This window comes from Podarcis bocagei (genome assembly GCF_964188305.1).
Source record: "Podarcis bocagei genome assembly, chromosome: 2".
In the NCBI taxonomy this organism is placed as follows: Eukaryota; Metazoa; Chordata; class Lepidosauria; order Squamata; family Lacertidae; genus Podarcis; species Podarcis bocagei.
In genome coordinates this window covers 62,342,054-62,369,332 of record NC_138126.1, presented here as the reverse complement: position 1 = coordinate 62,369,332, position 27,279 = coordinate 62,342,054, and the positions used below count along the sequence as shown (strand labels likewise).

The window sequence follows — 27,279 nt, the reverse complement described above, 5'->3', positions numbered from 1 at the left end:
CACACTCAGAGGATGACCTCCAAACAATCTTAAATAGCTTCACATCTTATGGAAAGCTTGGCCTATTGCTCAGTATCCAAAAAACCAAAGTGCTGCACCACAGGCACACAAAAAACCCTATGCAGTGCCACAAATCCAACTTAATGGTGCAGTGTTAGAAAATGTTGACCACTTTTCTTACCTTGACAGTTATCTTTCCACAAGGGCCAACATCGATGCTGAAATCGAGCATCGCCTGAGCTCTGCAAGTGCAGTTTCCTCCTGATTGAAGCACCGAGTGTTTGAGGACCAGGACATTTGCAGGGAAACCAAAATGCTTGTTTACAAAGAGCAACCATTTTGACTCCTAAATTGACCTCAAATGTTTCTCTGCAAGGAGGAAGGAAATGGGAAAGCCTCTCCATTGTCTTTTGCTTACTTGTCTTAAGGCCATATTTGTGTATGAATAGGGTGCGCCTGTGACCAGGATTCAGGCATTGAAGTACTTACCATCACAAAAGAATGAAGTAAGAATTCCCTAAACACACATGCATGTTGAGGAAATCATACACAACTTTAGTAATAATAATAATAATAATAATAATAATAATAATAATAATAATAATTTATTATTTATACCCCGCCCATCTGGCTGGGTTTCCCCAGCCACTCTGGGCGGCTTCCAAAAGAATATTAAAATGCTGTGATACATCAAACATTAAAAGCTTCCCTAAACAGGGCTGCCTTCAGATGTCTTCTAAAAGTCTGGTAGTTGTTGTTCTCTTTGACATCTGGTGGGAGGGCGTTCCACAGGGAGGGCGCCACTACCGAGAAGGCCCTCTGCCTGGTTCCCTGTAACTTGGCTTCTCGCAGTGAGGGAACCGCCAGAAGGCCCTCGGTGCTGGACCTTTAGCTGGTGAAAGCTCCCTCCCGCACTGTGAGTGCGGGCTGAGACCTCGTCAGTACAGTAATATGACTCATAACACCCGAAGAGGGCAGTCCTTCTTGTACCTCAGGTCAACCAAGGCACGGCAGGTGGCCATTCCACTTTCCCCATCAGGTGTGATGTGCCTTGTGGGGCGGGGGGAGGAGGCTTTAAGGTTCTGTGCTGCATGTATCGGGGCCTATGAAATGAGTCCCCTGCAGCGCCCCCTACAGGCAAAACCGAACAACAGGCACCTAGGACAAGAGCGCGACGACTGCGGTGCATGCCGGGAGCGGAGGAGTAAATAAATAAGGGCGCGCGCAGGGCACGCTGGGAACTCGAATCAGGGGCGGGGCCTGCTGGCTGGCCGGCGCGGGGCACGCCGGGATTGGAACGGAGGTTCTGGCGCGGGGCACGCCGGGATCAGGGCGGGCTGGTGTTCGGGGGGCCCAGCGCAGGGCCGTCGCTCACTCGGTGTCTCCGGCGGCGGCTGTTGGGCTCGGAGGCGCGACGGAGGCTGCTTCTGCCCGGCGGGGATGGCGGACACGGCGGCCTCCCCGGTGGGGAAGCGACTTCTGCTGCTGCTGGTCGCGGGGCCGGGCGAGGGCGAGGCGGCGGCGGTGGCGGGGCCGGAGCCTGGGCCTGCACTGCCCTCTCGAGCCTGGAGGAGCGGGACCGTGCGGGCCATGAGCGGGGCCGTGCCTCAGGACTTAGCGGTGAGCGCCTTCCTCGGGGGCGGGGAGCTGGGGTCCGTGTGCAAATGCATGTCCTGCGTACGTGTGTTTATGTATATCTCTCTCTGTGCCTGGGTGGGGGTGGGGTGTGTTGCTGAGCTTCTGCTTGGACTCCGGAGGGGAGGGGGAGGGGTTTATCCGCTTTCCTTCTTCGGCCGAGGTAGCTCAGCCTCCCTGCTCCGCCTCTTCCTTATCTGGTGGCAGCTGCCGCTGCCGCTGAAGGATCTCTTGTTACGCTTGGATCTCGGGTTTCGGTTGCCGCATCTATGGCCGTCCTTGGTGTTTCCCCCCGTCGTGAGACACTGCGCGGTGCTGCACCCGAGCCCATTTACCTCGGGGGTGGGATGTACTGAAGTGGCGGGTGGGAGAAGGAAGTATGCTGTGCGTTCCTGCTAAGGAATGTTTGTTCATGGTAGTTAGGATTAGATCCCTTAACGGTGGGTATCCTGGTCTCTCTCTAGCTGCAGCGCATTTGAAGTCTTGGAGCTTTAAACGTTTCGTGTTTTCCAGCTTGGATCCCGTACTTTCCTTAGTTGTTGGGATCGCTGCTTATGTTTACTTCAGTGCAGTGTTGTGTTTTCCGTATGCCTTGCAGTTTTATTAGGTAGAAAGGATAATCTAAACTTCGAAGATGCTTCCACAAAAGTACAAGGTCGAGGGCTGCCAAGTGTTCCAAATAGGGAAGGTTGAGGCTTGTGCGTTCATTTCTTAATGGCATGCAGCCTTCTGTGGTGTATATATATATATGTGTCACTGGTCAAAAGCCAGCACTGATAATGGGTACCAGTTCAGTGCTGTTGCTATTACGATTATGCTGTTATTGTCTGTGAAGGATAGCTGCCAATGTGATTATTTTTGAAAACCCCATATCCACAGCACTTAGCTCTTGATTTCCAAGATTCAAAGTACTTCAGCTAAAGTACCTGAGGAAGTTGTGTTCCAAACAACTGTGAAGCAACTACTTTTTTGTACCACTTTGTGCTATGCTAGTACTATTGCCTTTTTTACATCTGCCATCATACCTTGGTTGCCTATTCTGGCACTGTAAAATAAAGATAGGATGTTTGGAGAATCCCTTTAGGCCATAAAAGCAGAGTTATTTTTCAGATTACCCCAATTTTTAAAATTTAAGGTGACTTAATTATTCAGAAACGAAGTACATTGAAGACCCGGAGAAGGCTCTTTCCCATCTGGATGATAGAATCAAATTGATTTGTCGTTCTGTTGCTCTCTTATTAAGCAGGGTGCAATACAATTTGGAATAAATTATCCTACAAGTATGAAAACATTGAATTAGTTGCAAATAATTGCCTAGGAAAGAGATCTTGGGAGTTTCTAAAAACCCCTGAAAATATCAGCTGAAACTGTTTAAATAATCGACAAATCATGTGGGCTGTGTTCATATATGAAAATAAGAACTCTGCTGGAACAGATCAAACACTAACCTACGACTCAGCTATACAGCTGCAAATAAAACTATTTAAGTCTGTTTTAAGTACAATATACCATGTGACACTAGATGGCAATGGTGAGCCTTATGGAAAATTCAGTGTATTTTTTAAAATGCTTTTTTAAAAAGCATTTTCAGAACGGTTTTTATATATGTATAGATTCCACCCTTGACTAGCACCCTATGTCTGTAGTGCCCATTACTTATGAGACACCCACAAGCAGGGCATGAGAGCAAAACCCTTATGTTGTGGCTCTTCCCAGCAACAGGTATTCAGAGGTATACTGCCTCTTATTCTGTAGTTGTATATAGCCGCTGATAGCCTTTTTCTCCCATGAATTAGTCTAATCCCCCTTTCAACCCAAATTGGTGACCCATCAACATCTTGTGGAAGTAAATGTTGTAGTTTAACTGTTTGAAGAAGTCTGATTCTTTTTTCTGATCTTATTCTCCCACAGTTCCACTTAGCTGGATTCCCTGGGTTCTAATATTTTAAGAAGGGGGAGAGAAACATTCCCCTCTCTGCTCTATGTCATGCAAATTTTATTCACTTCTGTAATCTGCTCCCTTGCTCAACTTTTTCAAAAACTGAATAGCCCAAATCTTGTTATCTCGTAGGTAATATTCCAGTCTCCTGATATATTTTTCCCTTTTCTGTACTTTTCCCAAGCTCTACAATAACTGGGCTCCTGAGCCCCACAGGGGTGCTGCAGAAAGAAGATAGTTTGTCAAGGGAGCCGTGAGCTCACAGAGCCTCTGCCTTACGAGTACTTTTAATTTAGAGATAAGGCGATTAATTGGTGACATGAAAGAAGTTGATAAAATTAGGCATGGCATGGCAGTTTTTATCCTTTCATAACACAAGAACTCATGGACATCCAGTGAAGCTGAATGTGGGAAGATTCAGGGCATACGTGGTGCCATTTGGTGATTAGCTTATATATTTTGAGCTTATAACACTGCATAGAATCCTCATTAAAAGTCCCAGTATAACTGACTAGATTTTCCACGAAAGGCATGGTCAAATACAGATATGATTGACCTCCCCCTTTCAAGATTTCTGTCCACATTTTTACACTGAACAAACAGGGACATCTGTACATGCTGAAAAAGAAGTAGCAGTAGATCCCTGTAGCAGTTTCTGCCCATATTGGAGCGTTGAACAGGGAATGGCCATAGTTGGTTGTGCACATGCTTAGCATGCAGAAGAACCTAGAGGTTTATTCCCCTTGCTGGGAAAGAAGGAAAGTCAATGTAGACAATATAGGGCTGCTAGATGGACTATACAGATTTCTGTGTTGGCAAGAACTAGGCCCCTGTATGATTTTTATGTGCAAACATGCTATGAGTGATGTTTTGCACTGTGTTTTGCGGATTTGTTTCAGTGGACCTCTGAGGGTTCCTCTTCCTGAGGCGTTCCCAAACTGTGGTTCATGGACCATCAAGCTTCAATCAGGTGGCCTGTGGTGTATCTATGAATTTTTGGTTGAAGACACAAGATGGCAGAACCCTTGCATTAAATATTCATATTGATTTTATTATTGCTGCTTTTATTATATTGCATTTTAATGTATTACAATTTTAATTCTATGGAATTAAAATTGTAATGCAAGGAAATTGAATATAAAAGAAATAAAAGCAGCAATTAAAATGCAATTAAAATCGTATAGCATCTAGCATGTCATAATTGCTGTAACAAATTGAAACATAATTTAAGTGTTGCACCAAACCCTCGGTAATTTTCAAGAGGTCTGTTTTATCATTCTTTCTTAACACTTTTCAGAGTTGTGTTGGCGGGAGTGATAGTCTGAGACAATTGGAACCAGGATGAGAAATTAAGACTTAGATATGTTCAAGTTTTCAGAATACCACGATTTATAATGGGGTGTTGTCTAGGTATTGTTACATAGGGCAAGTTACTTTAGTAAAAATGCTTTCAAAGAGACTTCACATGCTTAGCATGCCTTGTCATTATTTAGTGATAGTGAAAGGCTTACTTAATATGCAGTTGGCAAACAATTTGTTTAATTTCTGTGCATGGTATGTTATAATCTAAAAGAGGATATGTCCCTTTCCAGGGTAACGGTGTGCAATGCAGTTACAGTGTGGAAGATCTGCTGGGGAGACTCTTTTTGTCCCATCAGCAGCTGAAGTGCAAGTGAGGCTGTGGAAGGGTTCAGCTTAGACTGAGGAGCTCCCTACCTAGGGAAGTCAGTCTTGCCTGCTCTCTTTCTGTTTTCTGTCATCTGGTTTTTTGCTGATGCCCTGACTTTGTGTATCTTATCTTCAAATTTTTAAAACTCTTGTTAGGATTACCAGTAGCTGTTTGGCTATTTTGAAGATGCTACCAAGTGCCTTGATTTTTTTCAAGGTGGGATATAAATACATTTAATTATTAAGCAATACTAAATATATAATATAATCAGTATTAAACAGTTAAAAGCCAAAACTTTGCAAACTTTTCATCAAAACTCAGATAATATAGTAATTTAATAACAGCTCAATATAGAGCAGGGCAATATTTTTAAAATAATGTAACATTTGCATTAACAATCCATTACAGACACTTCATGAAATAAAGCTAAACATCAGGAAACTAACCACTAAGGAATCTAAATATAAAAATCCAAGCAGAAAAATAAAATGAAACAAGATTGGGAAATGGCAATATATAAGCAGAAAATGTGAAATTTGAATTACCCTCAAAAGCATTCTGATTAGCCCCAGAGATCATTATTGTACTAAAAACAATAACAAAGTACCCAACTGGCTCCTTATTTGTGTGTTCAACATACACCTATTAATCCCTGCTGTCTTCCGGGGGCAAAAATAGAAGTAAATAATGCTTTATCTCTCACTAGACGTAGCAGGTATTAGAGCACCTCTCCCATTTTTGCTTCTACCAGCTTCTCATTTACTGAAGGCAGAAAATCTTAACCCACCCAACAGAGAGAGGTGAAGACCTTCCAGCTCCCCTTCATCCAAAAATCATAGTATTTGCTGGTGACAATTTGTTGAGATGTGACATGACTCCCAAAGGGGCCGAGTTAATTTTATTTTTATGTTGTGAACTGCCCTGAGATCTGTGGATGAAGGGTGGTATACAAATTTAATAAATCAAATATAATAAATACAAAGTGGAATATCTCTCCTGGTACATCCTGGAGAACAGAATTTCTCCTGGGTGATTGTTTCCCTTCCAGCTTTAATACAACAGGACTGTTATATAGCAGCTCTGGATAAGAGAGGGGTTGGACCAGAGCAGCTGCAAGCCTGCACACAGGTTCAGACACAGATAAAGACGTGGTCAGGAGTGGCCATGGTAGTGTCCAGGGAGGTCTATCAAGAGCTGGAGATGAAAGGCAGCTGAGTAAGAGGAATTATCAACTTGAGTTTTAAAATCACCAGGAAGAAGCATGGAGATGATGTTAGAGAGGAAGAAGGTATGCCAGGCATCAAGTAGACTCTCTTCCAGAGTGAACTTCAAACAGTGTGACAGTGGGCAAACGTTAATGTAGCTTGAGGAACTAAATTACAAATAAATATATGGCATTAAGTTATTGTAATCTAAGATTGGACGGATGAGGTTTCGTTCCTGTGATCACATCAGGTAGATCACATCTGGAATGTTGTGTACAAACATTATTCTTCAAGTGGTTTTGTTTCAGAATTGGGCGTCAACAGTGTCCCTTAACCCCTTGGTCGAAAATGGCACCTCCTTGGTGGAGCAGTTTTGATAAGAAATGATAGGCATCACTGTTTCTGTCTTCTCTTAAGCTTCTTGCAAGTAAAACAAGTGCCTGTCTTCCATAGCACAGAGAGATGGAGCCGAAGATGGGGACTTTTTTTATTTACAGGACGCTTTGGAGAAGGATGAAGACTGTGGGTGCACAGTCAAAGACTTCGCCAGACCCCATCTATATCTTCTTCCAACTCTCCACATTTGCTAGAGGGTTTGATGGAAGAGGGAAAGTATTTACTGTTTTTCAGGAAGCTTTGTTGAAGACAGGCTGTGTTTCCCCCACTTTTTCTGTCCTCCTCCAAAGTTTTCTGCAAGTCAGATATTGGTTGCTTCTCCCTCCAGCCCTTTTAAGAATTACAGGAGTCTGAAGTGAGGTGTAATTTTACTTGCACTGGTATTTGTTTGCATAAGAAAGCCATGCACTTCCCTCACTGTTTCCTACCATGCATACCTCCATGCATGTAGACAAGACTCTGCCTCTCTCCCGAGCCCTGTATGGGAAAGGGGTGAAATCTTGTCACCCTTGCAGCAGAAGAAGAAATGGGTGGGGTGCAGAGGAACCTCTTCTTTTTTCTTCTCTGCACTGCAGCCCAAATTGAAGAGACCCTGACCTCTTCCAAAAGCCCCCTTTGCTTGCGTCAGAGGTTTTACTGGGGATAAGATAAAATTTGTAGTGAGGACACGTAGAGGTTTATCTGGTAAGCCAAGCTGATATTTGTAGACCCCTATTCATGACAAGCATTTTGCTGACTGATTGTTGTGACTTTGCCCACATGTGTTTGAAAGAACCCATTCTGGGATCTGTTGCAGATATTTGTGGAATTTGACCGGTGCAATTGGAAGCAACACGCCTGGGTGAAAGTTCATGCTGAAGAAGTGATCGTTTTGATGCTGGAAGGGTCTCTCGTTTGGGCCCCTCGAAATGACCCAGTTCTGCTTCAGGGAACTAGAGTGTCAGTTGGGCACTGGCCTGCGTTGGTGAGTATCTTCATTTAGCTTGTTGCCCTTGATAAAAAACATCCCTTATGTCAAAGTCTGAATGGTGGATTGTTTTGTTATGTGTCTCAAGGCCTATTTTGTCCAAGTTTCTTTGTTTCTTGTAATTCTTATCTAGGCCATTGTGAAAATGTATTCTAATAAACTGAAACATGTAAGATTAAACCTTAGCTGAGGATTTTTATCCAGCTGAATGAAACGGTTTTGGAAACTTTTTAACTTGAAGAGTTACTTGGTGTGCTGTTGTATCTATAGTAACACCCAAGTTATGAAATAAACTCGAGTTTTTCTAGATAGTTGATTGATTCCTTTCAGCAGATGATGGAGTAAGACTTTTTCTCGGAAGCATCTAAGGAGGGTAAAAAGAGTGAGGAAATACCAGTTATAATAAGCACTTGTCAGGGGTTTAGGAGCAGAGGCAAGGGCAAGGGAGGAAACAGAGAGCGAAGGGGAGGAGGCAGAAGAAAAGATGAGTGATGACGACGACCCGAGATCTCCGAGTCTTTCCAGTGAATCAGAGGATTCACAGAAAGGAGCACCAGTGGCCAGGGCAAGGGGGGAGTTTAGGGGGGCACCCCAGGAAGATAGAGCCAGAGGGGAATCAGAGGAGAGCAGTTGGAAATCGGGACCAGCGTCACTGCTAGGGAGCAGGGAGGAGGAAGGGAGCCAGGGGGCAAGCGCTGGCAGCTCACCACAGGAGGGAGGGCATGAGTCAGGAGTGGCCACACCTCCATCGGGGAGCGAAGAAACGGTTAAGCGGAAAGTGGAAGGTTGGGCGCGCGCGCCAAGTTCAAATGCAGAGGAAGGCGGCGCAGTAAGCAGCCCGGAAAGGGAGCCAGGTCCTAAAGCCCGGCGCAAGGAGGCAGGAGGGTCCGGGTCAGCGTCAGAAGAATCCCGGAAGGAAGAAACCCCGGGGGGCAGAGGGACCCAGAGGAGAACAGTCAGGCGGAAAAGGTGGAGCAGGGCTAGGATATTAAGTTGGTGCACAAGGGGCGGAGAATCAGACGGAGCTTCGCCGATCTAGCTTCTAGACGTAGAGTTGCACGCAGCAGCTGGAAAATGGAGACTGTAACTCAATAAAGACTTTTACTTAATGATCGCTGGCTAGCGTGATCCTCTGTGAGCTAGGATCTTCGAGCAGCTCTGACAGCACTTTTAAGAAATAAGTATGCTACCTTCTGTTTTCATGCAGTCGTGTTTTTTATATTCTCATTCACAGACTTTCACTCCTTTGGTCGATAAGCTTGGCTTAGGTTCTGTGGTTCCAGTAGAGTCTCTTGTAGACCGAGACTTGAGATTCCTGTCTGATGCCACTGGACTACATCTCTTCCAGGTATATTGTTTGTTTGTTTGTTTAGTTATTTTAGTTATTTAAATTTATTACCTGCCCTTCACCCTAAGGTCCAGGGTGGGTTACAACAATTAGCAGTGTTAGAGGTACATGTGGTAGAGGTATCATGACTTCAGCAATATGGTCCTGGAATTCTCTCGCTTTTAGCATTCTCTTCCATGCCAGTTAAGCAGGCAAAAAGGGAAGCAAGGCAATAAGCAGGCAGAACACTTACACAGCTAATTCCATTAGACCAAGAGGACTAAGATCCGACAAAGGTCCGTATAGTTAAAGCTATGGTTTTCCCAGTAGTGATGTGTGGAAGTGAGAGTTGGACTATAAAGAAGGCTGATTGCCGAAGAATTGATGCTTTTGAATTATGGTGCTGGAGGAGACTCTTGGACCCATGGACTGCAAGAAGATCAAACCTATCCACTCTTAAGGAAATCAGCCCTGAGTGCTCACTGGAAGGACAGATCCTGAAGCTGAGGCTCCAATACTTTGGCCATCTCATGAGAAGAGAAGACTCCCTGGAAAAGACCCTGGTGTTGGGAAAGATTGAGGGCACACGGAGAAGGGGACGACAGAGGATGAGATGGTTGGACGGTGTTCTCGAAGCTACAAACATGAGTTTGACCAAGCTGCGGGAGGCAGTGGAATACAGGAGTGTCTGGCATGCTCTGGTCCATGGGGTCACGAAGAGTCACACACGACTAAACGACAACAACAACACATGGTCAATGGCTTTTGATTTCAAAAAGTGGCTTGCAATATGGCACGAGGATCTGCAATGAAAACAAAGGCATGGGAAAATCCCACCTTGTTGTGCCTAAAATAGTTCTTTAGATTACGAATTTAATTTAAAGCACTTTAGTGCTAATGAAATGAAAAACAATTACATGTACCAAGCTTAGCTTTGTAGGCTTTCATAGTTTTTGATGAGGTAACTGACACTCAGGACTACTTCTCACATTATTTTGTGCTGGAAAAGTCTATTATGTGTGATGTGAATTTGAGCAAGTTGCTTTTCTCTGTGATAGGCAAAGTACTTCCAAGATATTTAGTATATGTAAGACAATCTGGCTTTAAAATCTTGCATTATGGAATGTAGTAGTTTTGGGATTTGCACTGGCTGGGGTATAAATAATAAAAATTATAAAATTATAATGCAGTGGTGTGTGCTGTAGAAAAGTAGCCTGAGTACACTATGTTTCCTTAGAATTTAAATGCAGGATAAACATTAAGAAATAAATCCGTACATTTCTGTCACTATGGGGAAGGAACATCAAGAAACGGGGGAAATAAATCATAACAATCTAGGCCATATAAATTATGCTTTTACCCCGTTCTTGAACAGCTATTACATATTTTAAAAAATTGTTTGCAGATGGCAACTGAAAGTCAGAACCAAATTCTCCAACAACAGCCAATATTGAGGGAAGCTGTCAATTCATTGGTCAGTGATCAGAAGCTTCAGGAGATATTTAGCAGAGGTAAGACCAGCTGGTTTTAGTTTTTTAAGGAACCTAATTGGTTCTCCTGGAAATTATATTCAGCTTACAGCTGCTTCTTAAGATCCTAAGACCTGTTCCAGCTTTTTCATAGGTCTGTTACATATGAAGTTTCAAGCTCTTGAAACTGAGGAATTAATTGAGCTTTGCTGTGAAGGAGAAAGCTCAATTTTCCCTAAAATTTCATTTCCTTAACACTGTTTTCTTGTTGGAATCAGTTTTGTTGTTTGAGTATGAACTTTAGCTACCCTTTCCAGGAGAAAAAAATGTTTATAGTCCTTATTGTAATAGTACTCTGGCATGCTAGAGGAATGCAAGAAATCAGTAGGGTAGAACAACTATATTAATCTTAAGTCAAGAGAGAAGAAGAGAATCAGCCATGGAGAACCACTATCATTAGTCAAAAATTAATGGCTAAGACAGTTATTATTAATCAAAGGTTAATAAAGAAAGACATTGAAGAACGACTATATTTAATTATATATTATTAAAATAAGAGTTGGAGAGAGCTATTCAGAGGAGCTTAAAGGTTCCTGACTGGCTTAGATTTGAAGGAGTTGATTTCAATGACTATCAAATGTCATATTGGAGCTATACGATTGACGACTAGTATTACATGTTTGGCACAGAAGGGATCCAGAATACGCTGGCCAGAATATTGACAAGGGGTACTGATCAGAAGTATGTGATCCTCTTGTTGGAGCACCTCTACTAGATTCCAGGTTGTTTTTGGGCACAGTTCAAGGTATTGGTAATGAATTTGAAAGGCTTTGAATACCAGTGCAAAAAGATCTGAAGGAGAGATCCTTCCGGCAACACTGGATTTGTGTTTGGTGGGGATACAAGAGAGTACCTTGCACCAAGGTGGCTGCACCAAGGCCCTGGAACTGCTTTCCTTTCTAGGAACAGCTATCCAGCCTGCTCTCTGGCCATTTTCTGACAGCTGGAGTCCTTGTTCAGACAGACCTGTAGGTTATTGAACTGAGGGTATTTTGCTGTTGCTAGTTTTTAATTTAACTGACTACTCTTACTCGCTTTGCTTCTATTTTTATCTGCTCGTATGTTTGTAACTGTAGATTTACAATGTTAGCCTGCTACATTGGGCCACTTACTGTGGCAAAGGAGGGCTTTCTCCAAGCATTCATGGAGTAGTCACAGATATCAAGCAGCTATTGTGTTTGCACAAATGGTTTGTTAACCTGTAGGTGCAAAAACAAAAGCAAGAAGAATTCATTAAGAAGTTAGCTCTTGAGTTATATGTTTCCAATATGACGTAACTAAATTCAGAATAAACATGTCCACCCTTTACTGGAATTTTAGAAACAGACATGTAAATGAAGACACAGAACTCCACAGTATTGTGGTGATTACTTTTGTTATCCCTTCTCCCAAAACAAATCCTAATAAAGCTTTATTTGTGTGTTACATTAAGAAACCAATGCTTTAAGTCCATGCTCACTTTTAATTCTTGGTGCAGTGGCACTGGTTTGGCTGATAGCATTCTCGCTTGGGGCTCTTTCCCAGGTCCTTGCAGCATCCAAGGTCAAAGAGTGAAGGTGTACCAGCCAGAGGAGGAAAACAGCTGGGTCTCTGCTGTTGTGAGCTGTCAAGATCCTATCACCTGTCTGATGGAGGTGGTTTTGACTGAGGTGTGAAGCTTTTCTTGCGGTTTCTTGATGCCTGATTTCCTTTCTTCATTTAGCTACCAACAGTTATTTACATGGTCTTAGTTATGTTGTGTGGACTGTGACATTTAATACAAGCACACTCAGCATAAGCAGAACTCTGACAGTTTTCAGCATTTAAGCAAATTCTAGTCTTTTATAGTTGCAGCCAAGAAAAGCAGTCGGAGTGGAATATTCTAATGGTTAGGGAATGCATCATTTTCAAAGTACAAACATCACCTCCTGCCTTTCTACCCTCTTACATTTATTTCCAGTCCCCTAAGCTTATAGAGCGAGGCTCTTTTACAAGTCCTCCTTAAAGAAAAGATTGCGTTCCATATTTTGCCAAAATCATTTTTGCAACCATGAAAATGTATGTACTATTAAAATAGAATAAGTTATGTAAAATTACTTCAGTTACATTTATAAGATTGAAGATGATAAGGGATATCGAATGGGAGCACAGCTTGCAGGGAAAAGCCAGGTGAAGAGGGACATTGGGGAAGCTGCTTTTATGATCAGTATCTTGCCAGTCTTTATGATTGACTTTGTCTTCTCTCCCTCTCCCCCTTTGTTGACCACAAAAATCAGACTGGTGAAATCAGGTCAGTGGATCCCCGACTGATTCATGTAGTGATGGACACCTCTGCACTGAACGAGGTACACATACTGTGTTGCACCAGGTCATTATATTAGCAATAATGTTTTAAAGATCTGATCTCAAAAACATATTATGACAGCTGTCTGAAATGTATCTATATTTTCATAGAGCTATTAGTTTGACTTCCCAGTTAAGGCTTCAGTCGTGTTACAGACTTAAGCTGAGTAAATTCCATTGAATTCAAGGGACTTATGAATGCGTAGATATGCATACTATCATGCTATAAATCTTTTAAGTATCCTGGTCCCAAGCTGTATAGGGTTTTGCACACTAGTACCGTCACCTTGCTCCTTGCCTAGTAGCTAATTGGCAACTAGTGCCAATTCAGCCCCAGTGAGCAGTCAAGTCACTGCATTCTGCAGTAGCTGCAGCTTCTGGGCCAACCTTAGGAGCAGCCCTACCCAGAGTGCATAGCAGTACAGCGGTACCTCGGATTACAGACGCTTCAGGTTACAGACTCCGCTAACCCAGAAATAGTACCTCGGGTTAAGAACTTTGCTTCAGGATGAGAACAGAAATCGCACAGCAGTGGCGCGGTGACAGTGGGAGGCCCCATTAGCTAAAGTGGTGCTTCAGGTTAAGAACAGTTTCAGGTTAAGAACGGACCTCCAGAACGAATTAAGTTCATAACCCGAGGTACCACTGTAATAGAGGATAGCACTGTGTGGACAACAGTGATCATCGTATCCTGGTCCAGAAACAGCCATAGCTGTCTTACCAGCCAAAGCTGGTAAAAGGCATTCCTACTCAGTGAGGTCACCTGACTCTCTAGTGACAGAGATGGATCCAGGAGCACCCCAAGACTATGAACCTTCCTCTTAGAGTATACAGCTCCATCCAAAGCAGGCAGCTGTCTTGCTTTGATTCAGCTCATTTTGTTGGCCCTCATCCAGCCCACAACAAAGTCCAGGCAGTGGTCCAGAGCTCTTGCACAGCCTCTGCTGTTTCAGATGTTACAGAGAAATAGAACTATGTGTCATTAACGTACTAGTGACACCTGACCCCTAAGCCCCTGATGTTTAAAGCAATGTATTAATTGTTTCATGGCCAGGCTTATTTAAAACCTTTGGCACTGGATAGATGAAGTTAATTATTTTGGCTTCCTCTTTGTAGTGATATGTGCTTTTATTTGTTATAGGGAGCTTCTCTAAAGGCGAAATCATCAAAAGGAAAAAAGAAGAGAGAAAGTGTGGAAGGGAAAGATGGACGAAGGAGAAAAAATTCTTCCGATACTGTGTGTGATCATGCTACGAAGAAGCTAAAGGAGAGGGGTGAAGTGGATAGCAATGGGAATGATGGAGGTGAGGCAAATAGGGGAGCTTGGAAAGGATGCAGCAGCAGCGACGTGACTCTGGATCCAAGGGCCAAGCAACTTCCTCCATTTGTCCCTCAAGTTAATCGCAGTATTCGTTTTGCCACATACACCAAGGAGAATGGCCGAACTCTTGTGGTTCAGGATGAACCAGTGGGTGGTGAACCACCTATGCCCTTTACTTCCTTGTCTTCAACTGCTTCCCAGGCACTGCTGAGTGGCAGTGGTAACCAAGAAATGGCAAAATCATTAGAGCAGGTCAGCCAAGTCCAGGTGCCTGCCCCTGCCATTATTGCTGCAGCTGGGCCAACGCCAGCTACTGTGCGGATTCCAGAGGCTGGCTTGTCAGCAGCTACTGGACAAGAAAAACAGAAGGCAGGCCATTTGCCTGTTCAGGGAGAGGTAAGCCGTTTACAGTCAGCATAGTAGTGATAATACGTAACACACATATATATAGCACTTTGCATACCTTGTCTTGCTGTAACTCTTAGAATAGCTGTGTTAAGGATATGTACAGTTGGAGCATTATAGTGGACTTGAGATCCTTCCCTGTTACGATAGATGCAGCCATCTAGCAGGATGTGGAATACTACGACTGCAGACTTGTGATCCGGTAGGGTCTTACGTTTTGCTCAGTGTACAGTGTGTTCCTCTCCAAATTTATACATTAGGGAAAGGGTGCTGGGTTTCACAGTAAAGAAAACTTGAATTCATAGCCTCTGGTTTAGTATCTTTATTGTCCATACAAACATCCCCCCCCCCCCAAAAAAAGTGATTTCTATAACTACGGGGGGGAAGCTCATGGGGAAAATATGGGAACTACACTTACAAGAGAGATCAGTGTGTTTATATTTTAATCTTCTATAGATAGGCAAAACAATCCTACTTGGTCAAGGGAGAGAGACTCAAAGGCAAACAAAGCACCAAATCCAAAGCCCTGCTGGGCTTTGTAGGAAAGGGGAAAGTGTCATTCCTCTTTTTTTCCTCTTCCACTAGAGGCTTTTTTAAAAAATGATTTTTCCTGCTATTTGGACCATTGGGAGGCAAAATAACTCCGCTAGCCCCAGGGGTAATGTACTTTCGTCCTGTTTCAGGGGCATGTCGGGATCCAGAGCCTCCCCCAGTCCACCTGCAACACACTCCTCGAATACCCCCTTTTTGCTTTCTCTGCCATCAGAGCAAAAGCAAATGAATGACAGCCATGGAATTTTCGACACTTGCAAGGCAGCCCCACCCATAGCTCTCCCTCTTCCTCACATAAAGGGAGACCTGCAAAGTCCTGGGACACCTAGGGACCATAAGATGGTAGCCTAGAGCAGTGTTTCCCAACCGGTGTTCCGCGGCACACTACTGTGCCGTGAGACATCGGCTGGTGTGCCGTGGGAGGGAGGCGGGTGAGTCGGGCGGCGAGAGGCGGCGGCGGCGAGGATCCGCGTCGAGCCGGGGGCGGCTCCGCGGTGGCGGTGCCGAGCGGCGGGGCAGCGCGCGCAAAAGGGAGGAGCGTGAGACAGCGGAGGAGGAGGAGGCCGGCATGTCCGGGCAGCAACAGCAGCAGCAGCAACTCCCGCCGCCGCCCCCTCCTCCGCCCGCTATCGCCGCCACCACCACAACAGCCGCCGCCGCCTCAGCTGCCGCCGTCCCTCAGTCCCTCGCTCTGCTGCCTCCTCCCACCCCGGCAAGGGGGAGGGAAAAAACTTTCACTTTTGTGCGTCCCTCCCGGCGTGACGCTGCGCGCTGACGTCACGGGGCGGGGCTTTAATGGTGGTGTGCCGCGAGATTTTTTTCCGGTAAACAGGTGTGCCGTTGCCCAAAAACGTTTGGGAAACACTGGCCTAGAGGGAGCAGTCAATAATTTTGGAATGGTTGTTTTGATACACATGTTGCCATTTTAGAGTAACATTTTTGAAATTGAATTAAAAATATTGAATTTCATTTGTTTTTCTTTTCCATTATACCCATTCTTGTTAGCATTTTGAAGCAAGGTTTGCAGAGATACAATAAACTCATTTAAAATTTTGAAAGTTTTAAATTAATTTGGGCAGCCTGCAGAATCTGGGCATTTTGTCTCATGCCTCGACTGTTGTTGTGCAACATGTAGATTTCTGATAAAGAACAAGCTGCCAAGAGATACTGCAAAGGCAGTATATTGGGGGAAATAAAGCAGCCTTCGGGAAAGTGTTTTGTCCTCTCTTGGGAGAGGAGAACAACTGACTGGTTTCCTGTTTTGTTTCAGATTTCCCCCAATTCAATGTTGGCTTCATCAGGGTTTGGAGTGGCACACTCAGCTGGTTCCCAACCTGTGGTGTTTGACAGCGGGCGAAGCCAGTCCAATGGAGTAATAGCTCCAGAGAAGAAGCCTGTTGGATTTCCATTTGGTAGTAGCACTGGTCATGAGGTCCAGAAAGACTCTGATTTATCAAATAACTTGTTTTTTCAGTGCATGTCCCAGAATCTTCCCTCCAGCAACTACTTCACAGCCTTGTCAGAGAACCTGGCTGAAGAGCCCGCTAGTCAGGACTCGTTAAAAAAAAATTCAGAGAGCCTGAGTGCAGGCATCTGCAAAGGTAAAGCTCTTGCAGGAGAAGCTAAAGCTGGGACTCAATTGGGCAGTTCTGTGGACCGGAAACTGCCAGCAGAATCTATGCCCACGCTTACTCCAGCTTTCCCCCGAAACATTATGAGTACTCGACCTCCAGAAAATCACGAGAATCTCTTTTTGCAACCCCCAAAACTCTCACGAGAGGAGCCCTCAAACCCTTTCTTGGCATTTTCAGAAAAATCAGAACTCAGTCCTTTCAGCAGCTTCGCCTCTTCATCTCAGCCAGGAGCAACTGCTACTCCTTCCTCAGTTCTTGGTTCCAAGGCAGCTTCTGGCTGGCCAGATTTGCACACTGGAGCAGACTCTTTAGCTAAAAAGAAAAGCTTGTTTATAACGACTGATTCTTCCAAGATCCTGTCCAGTGCACCTACTTCAACTCGCTTTCCCGGTGTTCAGAGTTCATCTACTGTGGGGAATGGCCGTTCCACCTCACCTATCGGAAGCTTGACACAACCCATTGAAATGCCCACGCTCTCCTCCAGCCCAACAGAAGAAAAGCCATCTGTTGGGCCTGGGCAGCAGGACAATCCTCTTATGAAAACCTTTTCTAATGTGTTTGGCAGACATCCGGCTGGCTTTTTCTCTTCACAGGCAGAGCTGGCACTGGAGAACAAAAACCCCTTTGAAACTGTGAAAAGGTTCTCTCTAGATGAGCGGAGCATGCCGTCTAAGCAGGATTCTGATTCCAGTACCAATAGCGACCTCTCGGATATGAGTGATTCTGAGGAGCAGCTGCACACCAAAGCTTGTCTGAAGGGAATCCCAGAGCATCTGATTGGGAAACTGGGTCCTAATGGCGAGCGGAATGCGGAACTACTAATGGGCAAAGGAAAAGGGAAACAAACCCCTAAGGGCAGGCCTCGCACAGCGCCCCTGAAAGGTGACAGCTTTAAAGGAAGGGTTATTTGAGGAAGGCTGAAGGAGGGCTGCTTTTTGTTCTGTATTATCTGTGTGGTCAGCCGTGTGGTGTGTGACCTTCTGTCAAATATGTCCTCTGTGCATGTAGCCAGAAGCAAGGCATCAGAGGAACACACCACCAACCTGAGAGCCTTACATCTGTCTGCATGTACTTGCAGTTCATTTTTTGGGTGAAAGCATTATCTTGCACTCTTCACAGTATAGAAAAACATTTACTCCCCTATTTTCAGGAAATTATAAATGGATACAATCTGGTTGCTGGCAGAAGTATATGTATGGACTGAATGTTAGAAGGACTGCTTAGGGAGCACAGCAATGTATGTTACTGTACAACTGTGACTAGATGTTTCTGCGTCTTGAAACCCCTAATGAATATTGATACTTTAGAGCAAGTTTAGGAACCCTTGGTATGAATAATTAATTCCCATGCAGACTTTTTTTTATTATGGGAAACGCCTAAATGCAAAGTGGGAGTGGAACCATGCCTGCTCCTGCTTTTGCCTGGCTGAAATTAGGAGTGATAGCCATCTTTACTCAGTTCAAATAGAGCCATTCAAAAATGTGGACAGAGTAGTCGCATTGAATCAATGGATAAGTTACTTGAATTTCACTTAACTGATTACCTTATGTTTGCTGAAAGGCATGTAAATATGTAGGCCTGATTGAAGCACTGTCTTTGATATGTAGAGATTATCTGTATCAGGCTTGCATGCTCAGGCCCCTATGCCGATGCCCAGGTCACAAATGTCAAGTACAGACAAGTCCAGTCCTGCTCTCTATCAAACCTAACATCGGTACAGTGCTACATTCTACAGGAGTCAGCATTAAATAAATACTACTTGGGATTTCTCATCCTTTCCCTCTGTTGTTCTGTTGAATGCCTCTAATTGTTAACTTTGCTTCATAGTTGGCCAGTCTGTACTGAAAGACATGAGTAAGGTGAGGAAGCTGAAGCAGTCAGGGGAAGCATTCCTCCAAGATGGCTCCTGTATCAACGTAGCCCCTCATCTGCACAAGTGCCGGGAGTGTCGGTTGGAACGCTACCGGAAGTTCAAGGAGCAGGAGCAGGACGACTCCACTGTAGCCTGTCGCTTCTTCCACTTCCGCAGGTAATAAAGCTCCCTGAGCATGTCTTGTTGGTATACTATGCTTGTTGCTGGTTAATGTGTCACTTGGCTTTTAAATATTTTAATGGCAAGATAATGCTAAGTAATTTCATCTCTTCGAAATTGTACATCCTTGTTGCGATGACAGTTGCAATTCCTGCTGTAGCTTCTGAGGGCTCATTGCACTCATAGAACTTTCCATTGAGCAGTGATCTCTGAACCCACTGGCACTTCTGTCCACCTGGCGCTTTTTCTTAGGATCATAGAATTGTAGAATTCAATCCCTTCAATGCAGGAATCACAGCTAAATAATCCCCGACAGACCTCTGTTTAAAAACCTCCAGTGGAGAATCCACCACCTTCCAGGTTACTCACTTCCACACATCATCTGGAAACTGGCCTGTAAAATTGCACCAGAATAACAGGATGGCCATTTAAAGCAAGATTTTAAGATTTAAATGCAAAAACAAAGATGGATTTTTAATTTTAATATTGTTTTTTATATTTTTAAAAAACATTTCAGGTACATTGCACTTTAAAAAACACCTTTCATTCATATTTTACTATAAAATCATTTAAACAAACTTGTTGAATTTTACACTTAAAACCCAATCTAATACTCTTGTCAGGCATACTGAATTAAAACCTGCTTTTCTATATCATAGAACAAACCATGAGATGAAATATTGTATTTTTGAGGCAAGCAAGCATTATACTATAGGTACTGCAGTATATTAAAAAATACTGAGTTATTATCTGCTAATGTGAACATTTACTTTCCCTGTTACAGAGAGAGATGGTGTTCTTACAGTGGTGTTAGTGGTATCTAATAGGCCTCCACTGATAGGAGACTCTTTGATCTCATGTAGGTGTCCATCAAGGAACAAGGAGGGGGGTGATTTTTTATTATCCCCCCCCCCGCACTAGCTCTCCTGCACCACCCCCAATCTGTTCTGGAGGATGGGAGGGTGCAGGAGAAAGGGGAAATTGCCTCCCTTCCCTTTCCCCTGGTAGAAGTTCTTGTTGGATCAGAGAGACTCTAGTAGTGATGGGATACTAACTGGATACAATCCATAGTAATTACCCCCCTTACTTTTAAAATGTTCTGAGGAATTGGTCCATGGACCATACCCAGCTGTATTGGATTGTGTCTCTTGTGTTAACAGTTTTGCTTGCATGTGAGCAGAAAACCAAACAGAAACCTATTATTGACAAAATATACCCTCTTCTCTAAACTGAAATAATTGTATGATACCAAAGGCATGTTGGTTGCATGACCAGAGACTTTGAATTATTCTCATAGATAGTACTAAGTACTGTAGTGTTTGAGCTACAAAACAAGATGTGTTGATTATTATAGCAAATAATAGGTGTGTACTCTTATTCTGGAAATGCTTGTATTTAGTTGGGTTGTATCCAGCTAAATTATTGCACACAGAAGCTTCCCCCAACCTGCTGGAGCAGATCTGGGTGTGGTGCAGGAAAGAGGAAAGCTCTGTTGTGGTTGAGGAAGCTGTTCCAGACATGCAATTATTTAGTTGAATGCAGCACCATGATCTACATCCATATTTTTTTCTTGGTGATTTAAGCTGCATATTAAAATCACCTTAATTTAAGAAATCCATTCTGAAAAATAGACATCTGTTTCATAAGAGGGTGGTTATATGCATGCATTTTGGAAACTGTATGAGTCTGGCCTCACAGAGCTTTAGATTTTAGTGTGCATTCATGAAGGATGTTAATTGTATAAGACACTAATATATATAAAGGACTAAGTTGCTTGGCAGGATGTCAATGTTACAGAAATGTGGTTAAACTGGGTTGGAACTAGTTGAAGTGGCAAAAGATCATGAATTCATAAAACCCACAGTGATGCATACCCTCCTTTAAACCATACTTCTCTGTACGTGTGAGTGCATGTTGTGCTGTTGAGTATCTGTTAACTCATTTGTGATCTAATGAAGAAAAGCGTGGGAAAAATAGTTATTATTATTACGAATTTTGCCTTCTAAAAATGGCGGTGTGCAAAATAAAGAAAATAGCTGATTATAATGTTTGTACATCCTAAATAATATTGCCTCTTTTTGTTTTGTTTTTAAGAATCCCTCTGAGGCAGGGGGAAAGCATTGCTCAATAGCAGGACATCAGCTGTACATGCAGAAAGTCCCACGTTAAATTTCCAGTTAAGACTAGCCTAGATTTTGGGGGTAGGAGCTGTTTATGCAGAGCGAGTGAGGTGTTGACCAAGGGCTAACCATTTTAAGGTAGTTTATATGTTCTCTTAAAGAAATAGTGACAATTTGACAATTTGTTTTAAAATTCAGAGTTCCCCACTTTGTAAGGAGTACTTGCTTCCAAGCCCACTGTCCATTTATTCCCTGCTCTTTAACCAGTTACTGGACCATAATACGATCTGTCATTTTAATCCCATTATTGCTTTGGTTCTCAATAGTTGGTGTAGGGCTTTATCAAAAGTTTCTTGAAAGTGAGTGGACACATCCAGCCCCATGTGCTTATTGGCACTGTCAGATAACTCTAAAAGGTTAGTTTGCAGAAGCCATGCTTGTTATTCAGGAAGTCTTGCTCTTTTATATTTTTGGTAATTTTTATCTTTTAGAAATGCTATCTACCAGTTTTTTTCAGAACAGATGTTAAGCCTACCAGCCTCTAATGATAGTTTCTAACAAAGGTTTCTACAGCACCATGTCTTCAGGAACAAATCTATCAATTGTACTAGTTCTAAAGAATAGCCATGGAGGAAACCTCCATTTCATTTGTGTTTTGAAGAGATTGTAGCTAATGTGCTCTTTTAACTAGCTCATAGTTTTGTTTCAGACTGATATTTACTCGGAAGGGTATACTACGAGTGGAGGGATTCTTGAACCCCCAACAGAGTGACACTGACGCTTTGAGCTTGTGGATCCCGTCTACTGCCCCTGCAGAGGGAATTGACCTGGAAACTTCCAAATACATCCTGGCCAATGTTGGAGACCAGTTTTGTCAGTTAGTTATGTCTGAGAAGGAGGCAATGATGATGGTGGAACCACACCGTAAGTTGGTGTTTTCTTTTTAATCCGTGTGTGTAACTGGAACTCGATTATTGAAGAAAAGATACCCAACCCATTACTCTATGGTTTACTCTGCAAGTATAAGTGGATGGTGGCCTCTTTCTCACATATTAGTTTTGTCCAGCCAATGATCTAAAGCAGTGGTTTTCAACCAGTGTGCCCTGGCCCCCTGGGGTGCCGCGGGCAACACTGGCCTCTATCCCTCTTTCCTTCCATCTCTACTCTGATGCCGTCTCGCGTCTCTGCTTCCCAAAGGCTTGCTCAGTTGTTTGTTGCAGCTGTCCTGGCTACAGGCTCTGCAGGTGAATGGTGCCTCTGGGGCTAGTCAGGGGGTGCTGGTTGCCAGAAGTTGAGGTGGCCTTGGAGTAAGCAAGCCAGCCAGTCCACCAGCCCTTACTGTTGGGAATGGACAGACAAGTTCTAGGCCCTTGTGGGGCATTGTGAGGCGGCGCGCCTCTTTCGGGCAGGGGAGGCAGCTCAGACACCAGGGGCAGCAGCTGCTCAGAGGACTCCCAGTGAGAAGGGAGAGGGAAGGAGACTGAGGGAACACTCCACAAGGGAGGGTGTTCAAAAAAGGGTGAGAGGCTGACAGCTCTGCAGGCAATGGATGACATAACTGGGCTCCGGAGCCCCACAGGGCAGGAAGAATGTCAAGGGAGCCGTGCACTGAAAAAGCTTTAAAACCTCTGATCTAAGGGATAGTGATATTCATTTTTCTTTTACATATCACTTCTCTGGAACACATTTATGAAAATGTCTTAATAAAGCAAACCTTGGCCTACTAATCTGTTAGAGGACCAATTTTCTTAAGTCCCATTTTTGCATTATATGCTGTTATGTAACTAGGTGTGAGTAATTTCCTTAAGTCTTCAAAGGAATCTCTTAAAAATTGGCAATAAGAGTATAGGAAGAGCCCTGCAGGATTGGGCCAAAGGTCCATCTAGTCCAGCATCTTGTTCTTACATTAGCTAAACAGATGCCTGTTGGAAGCCCTCAAACCGTACCTGAGTAAAACAACACTTTCTCCACTTGTATGCAATTGGTATTCAGGGATATGTTGTCTCCAACGGTGGAGGTGGAACATAGCCTTTATAACTAGTAGCCGCAGCTAGGCTTACCCTCCATGAATTTGACTAGTCATTTAAAAATATCCAAGTTGGTGGCCATCGCTGCATCTTGGAAACACCTCCCCCCCCAATGTCTCCAGAATTATTGCATGAATTACCGTATCCTGAATCCAGTACTGTAGATGTGTGATCCATGCATTCAAAGAGGCTTTTTCTTGAGTTTCTCAAACTCTTGTCTCTCAATACCACCATCACTTCTTTCTCTCAAACACATGTTTTCATTTTGAATTTGAACAACTTTTAATAAATTATTGTCAAACCAGGAAATTGTTGTAAACCAACATTACAGCATAGTTCTAATGTATAATCTGTTAACATGTGCCTTTTTGATTTTATTTATTTTAATAGAGAAAGTAGCCTGGAAGAGAGCTGTACGCGGAGTGAGGGAGATGTGTGATGTATGTGAAACAACACTGTTCAATATTCACTGGGTTTGTCGCAAATGTGGCTTTGGGGTGTGTCTGGACTGTTACCGTCTCAGAAAAAGCCGTCCACGCAGTGGTGAGTACTTGATATTTGTCCAAGAATGCTGTAAAGTTTAGATGGGCATTCTGCTTTTGGTGGTAGGATTGGGGAGGAATTGTTCTGTGTGAAGGCTAAGTGATCAGTTTGCTGTGTTGCTAGATAAGATAAAGGATGATATGGATTGAGAGTATTGACCTAATTTCCTCGGTGGCTGCTTCATCCTCCTGCTTCCTCATGGCAGCATAATACAGAATTACCTTCTATGTTGAGCTTAGCCATGCCTTCAAGAACAGGGATGGCATGTATAGGATCATCATGTAGGATGAGGACAGTTGGAATAAGGAAGAACATAGGGAATCGCAGGTAAAATTCCTGATCTTGCACTAGGGATAGCTTAAATAATTCACCAATGCGTTCTTAAGGAACTTTCAATGTGACACAGTTCACCTTTGGAGTAAAGCATGTCATCTAATTGCTAAAGTAGGCCTTTAGTTATTTTCCAAGTGTCAGGTATTACCATTAAAAAAAACCAAGGTTTGGGATATTACAGACCCATCAACCAGGAGCTAAGAAGGTCTTGTATTGAAATAACTTTGGGTTCTTCCATTTCATGTTTCTTTAGCGGGTGGGGGAGCAAGGGGGAGGTGTGTGAGTCTCTCTCACCCAACCTCCCTGGAGACAGTTCTGAAGGAAAATAACTTCTGAATAGGTTACAAAAGGCTTTATGGTTGTGATTCATATAACAATCCTTGGCCATGCATAATTTTGCAATACTCTAGGTGTGCTTTTGCTAGTAAAATTGAAGCCCTTGGTGGGGTAGTTTTTACTTCATTAGAGAATGCAAGCCCTTTCAATACTTTGAAACTAAAACAGGAACTGTGTGCTGACTTAGGACAGATGGGAACAAGGGTTTCTGTCTGATTTTTCTATTTTATTCTGTGAACTGTCCCAACCTATCATGTCTTTTGTAAAAAGGAAAATGAATATAATGTTTGAGGCAGGATGTTCCATCTTTAAGAGGTAATGTGATAATCTAGTGGAAAAGCAAGCACAAGGCTGCACAAATACACGTTATTGATACACATATAGATTATTGATGCACAAACACATTACTGAAAGGAGTTGTGGAGAGTTTCAACAGAGCTTGAAAAAACATCTTCCAGTGTGGAAATAGGACAGAATATTGATTCTAGGTTTGTGTGTTCATGTTTTAATCTTGCATACCCAACGGTTGTTGTATTGACACACGTTCCATTAGCACAGCCTTCATTAGCCCTCCAGCTGTTTTGGACTGAAACTCCCATCCAGCTGCGACTGTCTCTGAAGGGTTTTAGTAGCACATTAAGCACCACAACAGACGGCTGTTGCATGTTTTGTTTGACTATGAAGAGAGTGCTCAGCAAAACCTGCCACCTATGAATTTATTAGTTTGAAGCTGTTGTAGTACTGGAACATGCAAGCAAGCATTTGGAAAGTTAAACGATCTAATTGTCTTTCTATTTCAGAGACAGAGGAGATTGGTGATGAAGAGGTTTTTTCATGGTTGAAGTGTGCAAAGGGACAGTCGCATGAACCAGAGAATCTCATGCCAACACAGATAATCCCTGGCACAGGTGAATCTATTTTCCATGTCCTGTCATGTCTCTCTTCTTTGACAGATTTTATCCCACTTTTCAGCCACAAAGGTTCCCAGATCAGCTTGCAAATACCAATAATAAGATGGCCTCTGCTCTCAGGCTTACAATCTAAAAGACAAGGAGAAAGGGTTGGAGGGAGGAGGAGAACAGCAACCTTGGGCATGAGTTCATAGTAACAAATTTCTTATCACAATCAGCAGGAATGGAGAACAGTTTGCTGACAGGAACAAAAAGTTGCTGCTCTCTTAGCTGAGCCAGTGGCATGGCTCTGCTTCCCTCATTGTCCTCCTCTCTGCTACAACAGTTGGTAGAAGCAGCGGCCTAATGGTGCTGTCTTCTCAGCTGAGCTTTATAGGATCCTGCTTCCCTTCACTCCCTCTCTTACAGCCTGAGGTAATGACTGTTGCCACGTCCTTGTTAGGTCGTGGTTCGTTTTTGCCATCAGATCCAGCCAGGTGGATTCATTATTTGAATGCATTTTTGTAACAAGAATGCATCTGCAGTTGCAGAGTTCTCATCGCTTACAAGGATGCTTAATAGGTTATTAAAGCTACTTGAGGCAGTTGTTAAAGAGAGTGTCCTAACAATTAGTGTCATTAATAGTATTGTCAAAACAAAGGTAATGATTTTTATACGGACAGAGGGTCTCCCTTCCCAGCCTAAAAGCCATACTCTTAAACATAGGTTCACGCTTATAAAAAGCTAGAAGATCTACCATTTCAGCCCGTAAGCAGGAAGATACCGGTCCTTGCATTTTAAGACTTTCAGATTTTGTTACAAAATTTGATACTAAGGTTTCTCATTTTTCAGCACTCTATAGTATTGGAGACATGGTTCATGCAGCCCGTGGCAAATGGGGAATTAAAGCCAACTGCCCATGTATTAATCGGCAGAATAAATCTGTGCTGCGACCTGCCGTCACCAATGGAATTTCACAGGTATGTGAACTTTTATTATAGCCGAAATCTGTTATGTGATCCTGATAGATATTGTCCACTTCCTCTAGGCATCCTGATCTGGGCTGTTGTTTTTAAAAAGAGTTGTTGGTGTTTTGTGTGTTCAAATATTTATTTGCTATTGCTTTGTGCAATTTGAAGTGCTATGTTAATGAAAATGCAGATTATAAAGAAAAAGCCATTACTAAAGATGTTGTATTTCATACTTATTTTGCCTTTTTACATGGCCTCAGATAGTGTGTCTACCAGTGGAATACTTATTTTTTTCTGAGTTTGGAATATACACAACCTGTTAGTGTCAAATGTTTTTTGTTTGTTTTTGAAATTTGATAGAATAATAACGTACCCTGGTCTCCTTATCCAATATATTGGCTTGTATCCAGACTAAGCTCATGTAATGGGTTCATGGAAGCTAAGTCCCCCATCCCACTATTCCCCATTGCAGCCCTCCACCCCAATGTTCTACCAAGAGTTAGGGAGACCCTTCTGATCTGGGGGGAAGATGGACTGCCTTAAAATATTTTGAGTTTGTCTCATGCTTGTGTCTAGTCTTAATATTGCTAGTTTTTTTAAAAAAACTTTACATTTGTCTCAGTTGTTTAAAGAAATACTTAAGTTTCAGTTACCACATTTTGACTTCCCCGTGTGTGATCCTCTGTTTCAGCAGCTGCCCAGTATGAATCCCAGTGTATCCACACCTGCAAATGAAAGCGCTTTCTCCAGTGGCACAGGGACAACAGAAGGAGGGCAGACGGACACTAATGTTATTCCTAAGTCTGAAGCTACGGAGGACAAAGCTGAGGAGCCTATAAAGACAGAGGCTCAAGGAATCAGTAACAGTGGGGAGACAAAACCTAATAAGTCACTATGTCCAGAAACAAGTCCCTCTTCAGCGCTGCATTGGCTTGCAGATTTAGCAACACAAAAGGCAAAAGAAGAAACAAAAGGTAAGTTATTGGGGAGCTGAAGATTTTTGCTAGAGAGCAGATTATCACCCTGGAGAGAGAGGGATGTTTTTGAAGATGAGAATTTAGAAGACTGAAAAAACCAGGGACACTCCAAGATGGCTGCTTTTTGCATGTCAAGACACATTGTTTTA

At 43.2% G+C, this 27,279-nt stretch overlaps 1 protein-coding gene across 6 annotated transcripts in view; it reads left to right on the top strand.

Annotated features, from left to right (window-relative positions):
• Positions 1-1,321: 1,321 nt before the first annotated feature.
• The window catches only part of KDM3B (lysine demethylase 3B), a 37,546-nt gene continuing 11,588 nt past the window's right edge, over positions 1,322-27,279 (top strand). The window contains exons 1-14 of one of the 6 annotated variants that reach the window (XM_081185806.1): positions 1,322-1,620; positions 7,641-7,808; positions 9,046-9,159; positions 10,544-10,649; positions 12,192-12,316; positions 12,923-12,991; positions 14,131-14,706; positions 16,538-17,783; positions 18,729-18,930; positions 21,763-21,977; positions 23,471-23,623; positions 25,093-25,200; positions 26,035-26,162; positions 26,848-27,127. In XM_081185806.1, coding sequence (XP_081041932.1) covers positions 1,441-1,620; positions 7,641-7,808; positions 9,046-9,159; positions 10,544-10,649; positions 12,192-12,316; positions 12,923-12,991; positions 14,131-14,706; positions 16,538-17,783; positions 18,729-18,930; positions 21,763-21,977; positions 23,471-23,623; positions 25,093-25,200; positions 26,035-26,162; positions 26,848-27,127 — 3,670 coding nt within the window. In that variant the 5' untranslated portion in view covers positions 1,322-1,440. Of the gene's footprint in view, positions 1,621-1,678; positions 1,978-6,489; positions 6,532-7,616; positions 7,809-9,045; positions 9,160-10,543; positions 10,650-12,191; positions 12,317-12,922; positions 12,992-14,130; positions 14,707-16,537; positions 17,784-18,728; positions 18,931-21,762; positions 21,978-23,470; positions 23,624-25,092; positions 25,201-26,034; positions 26,163-26,844; positions 27,128-27,279 lie in introns of those variants that run through there. The other 5 variants (XM_081185804.1, XM_081185805.1, XM_081185803.1 and 2 more) reach the window with 5 other exon arrangements.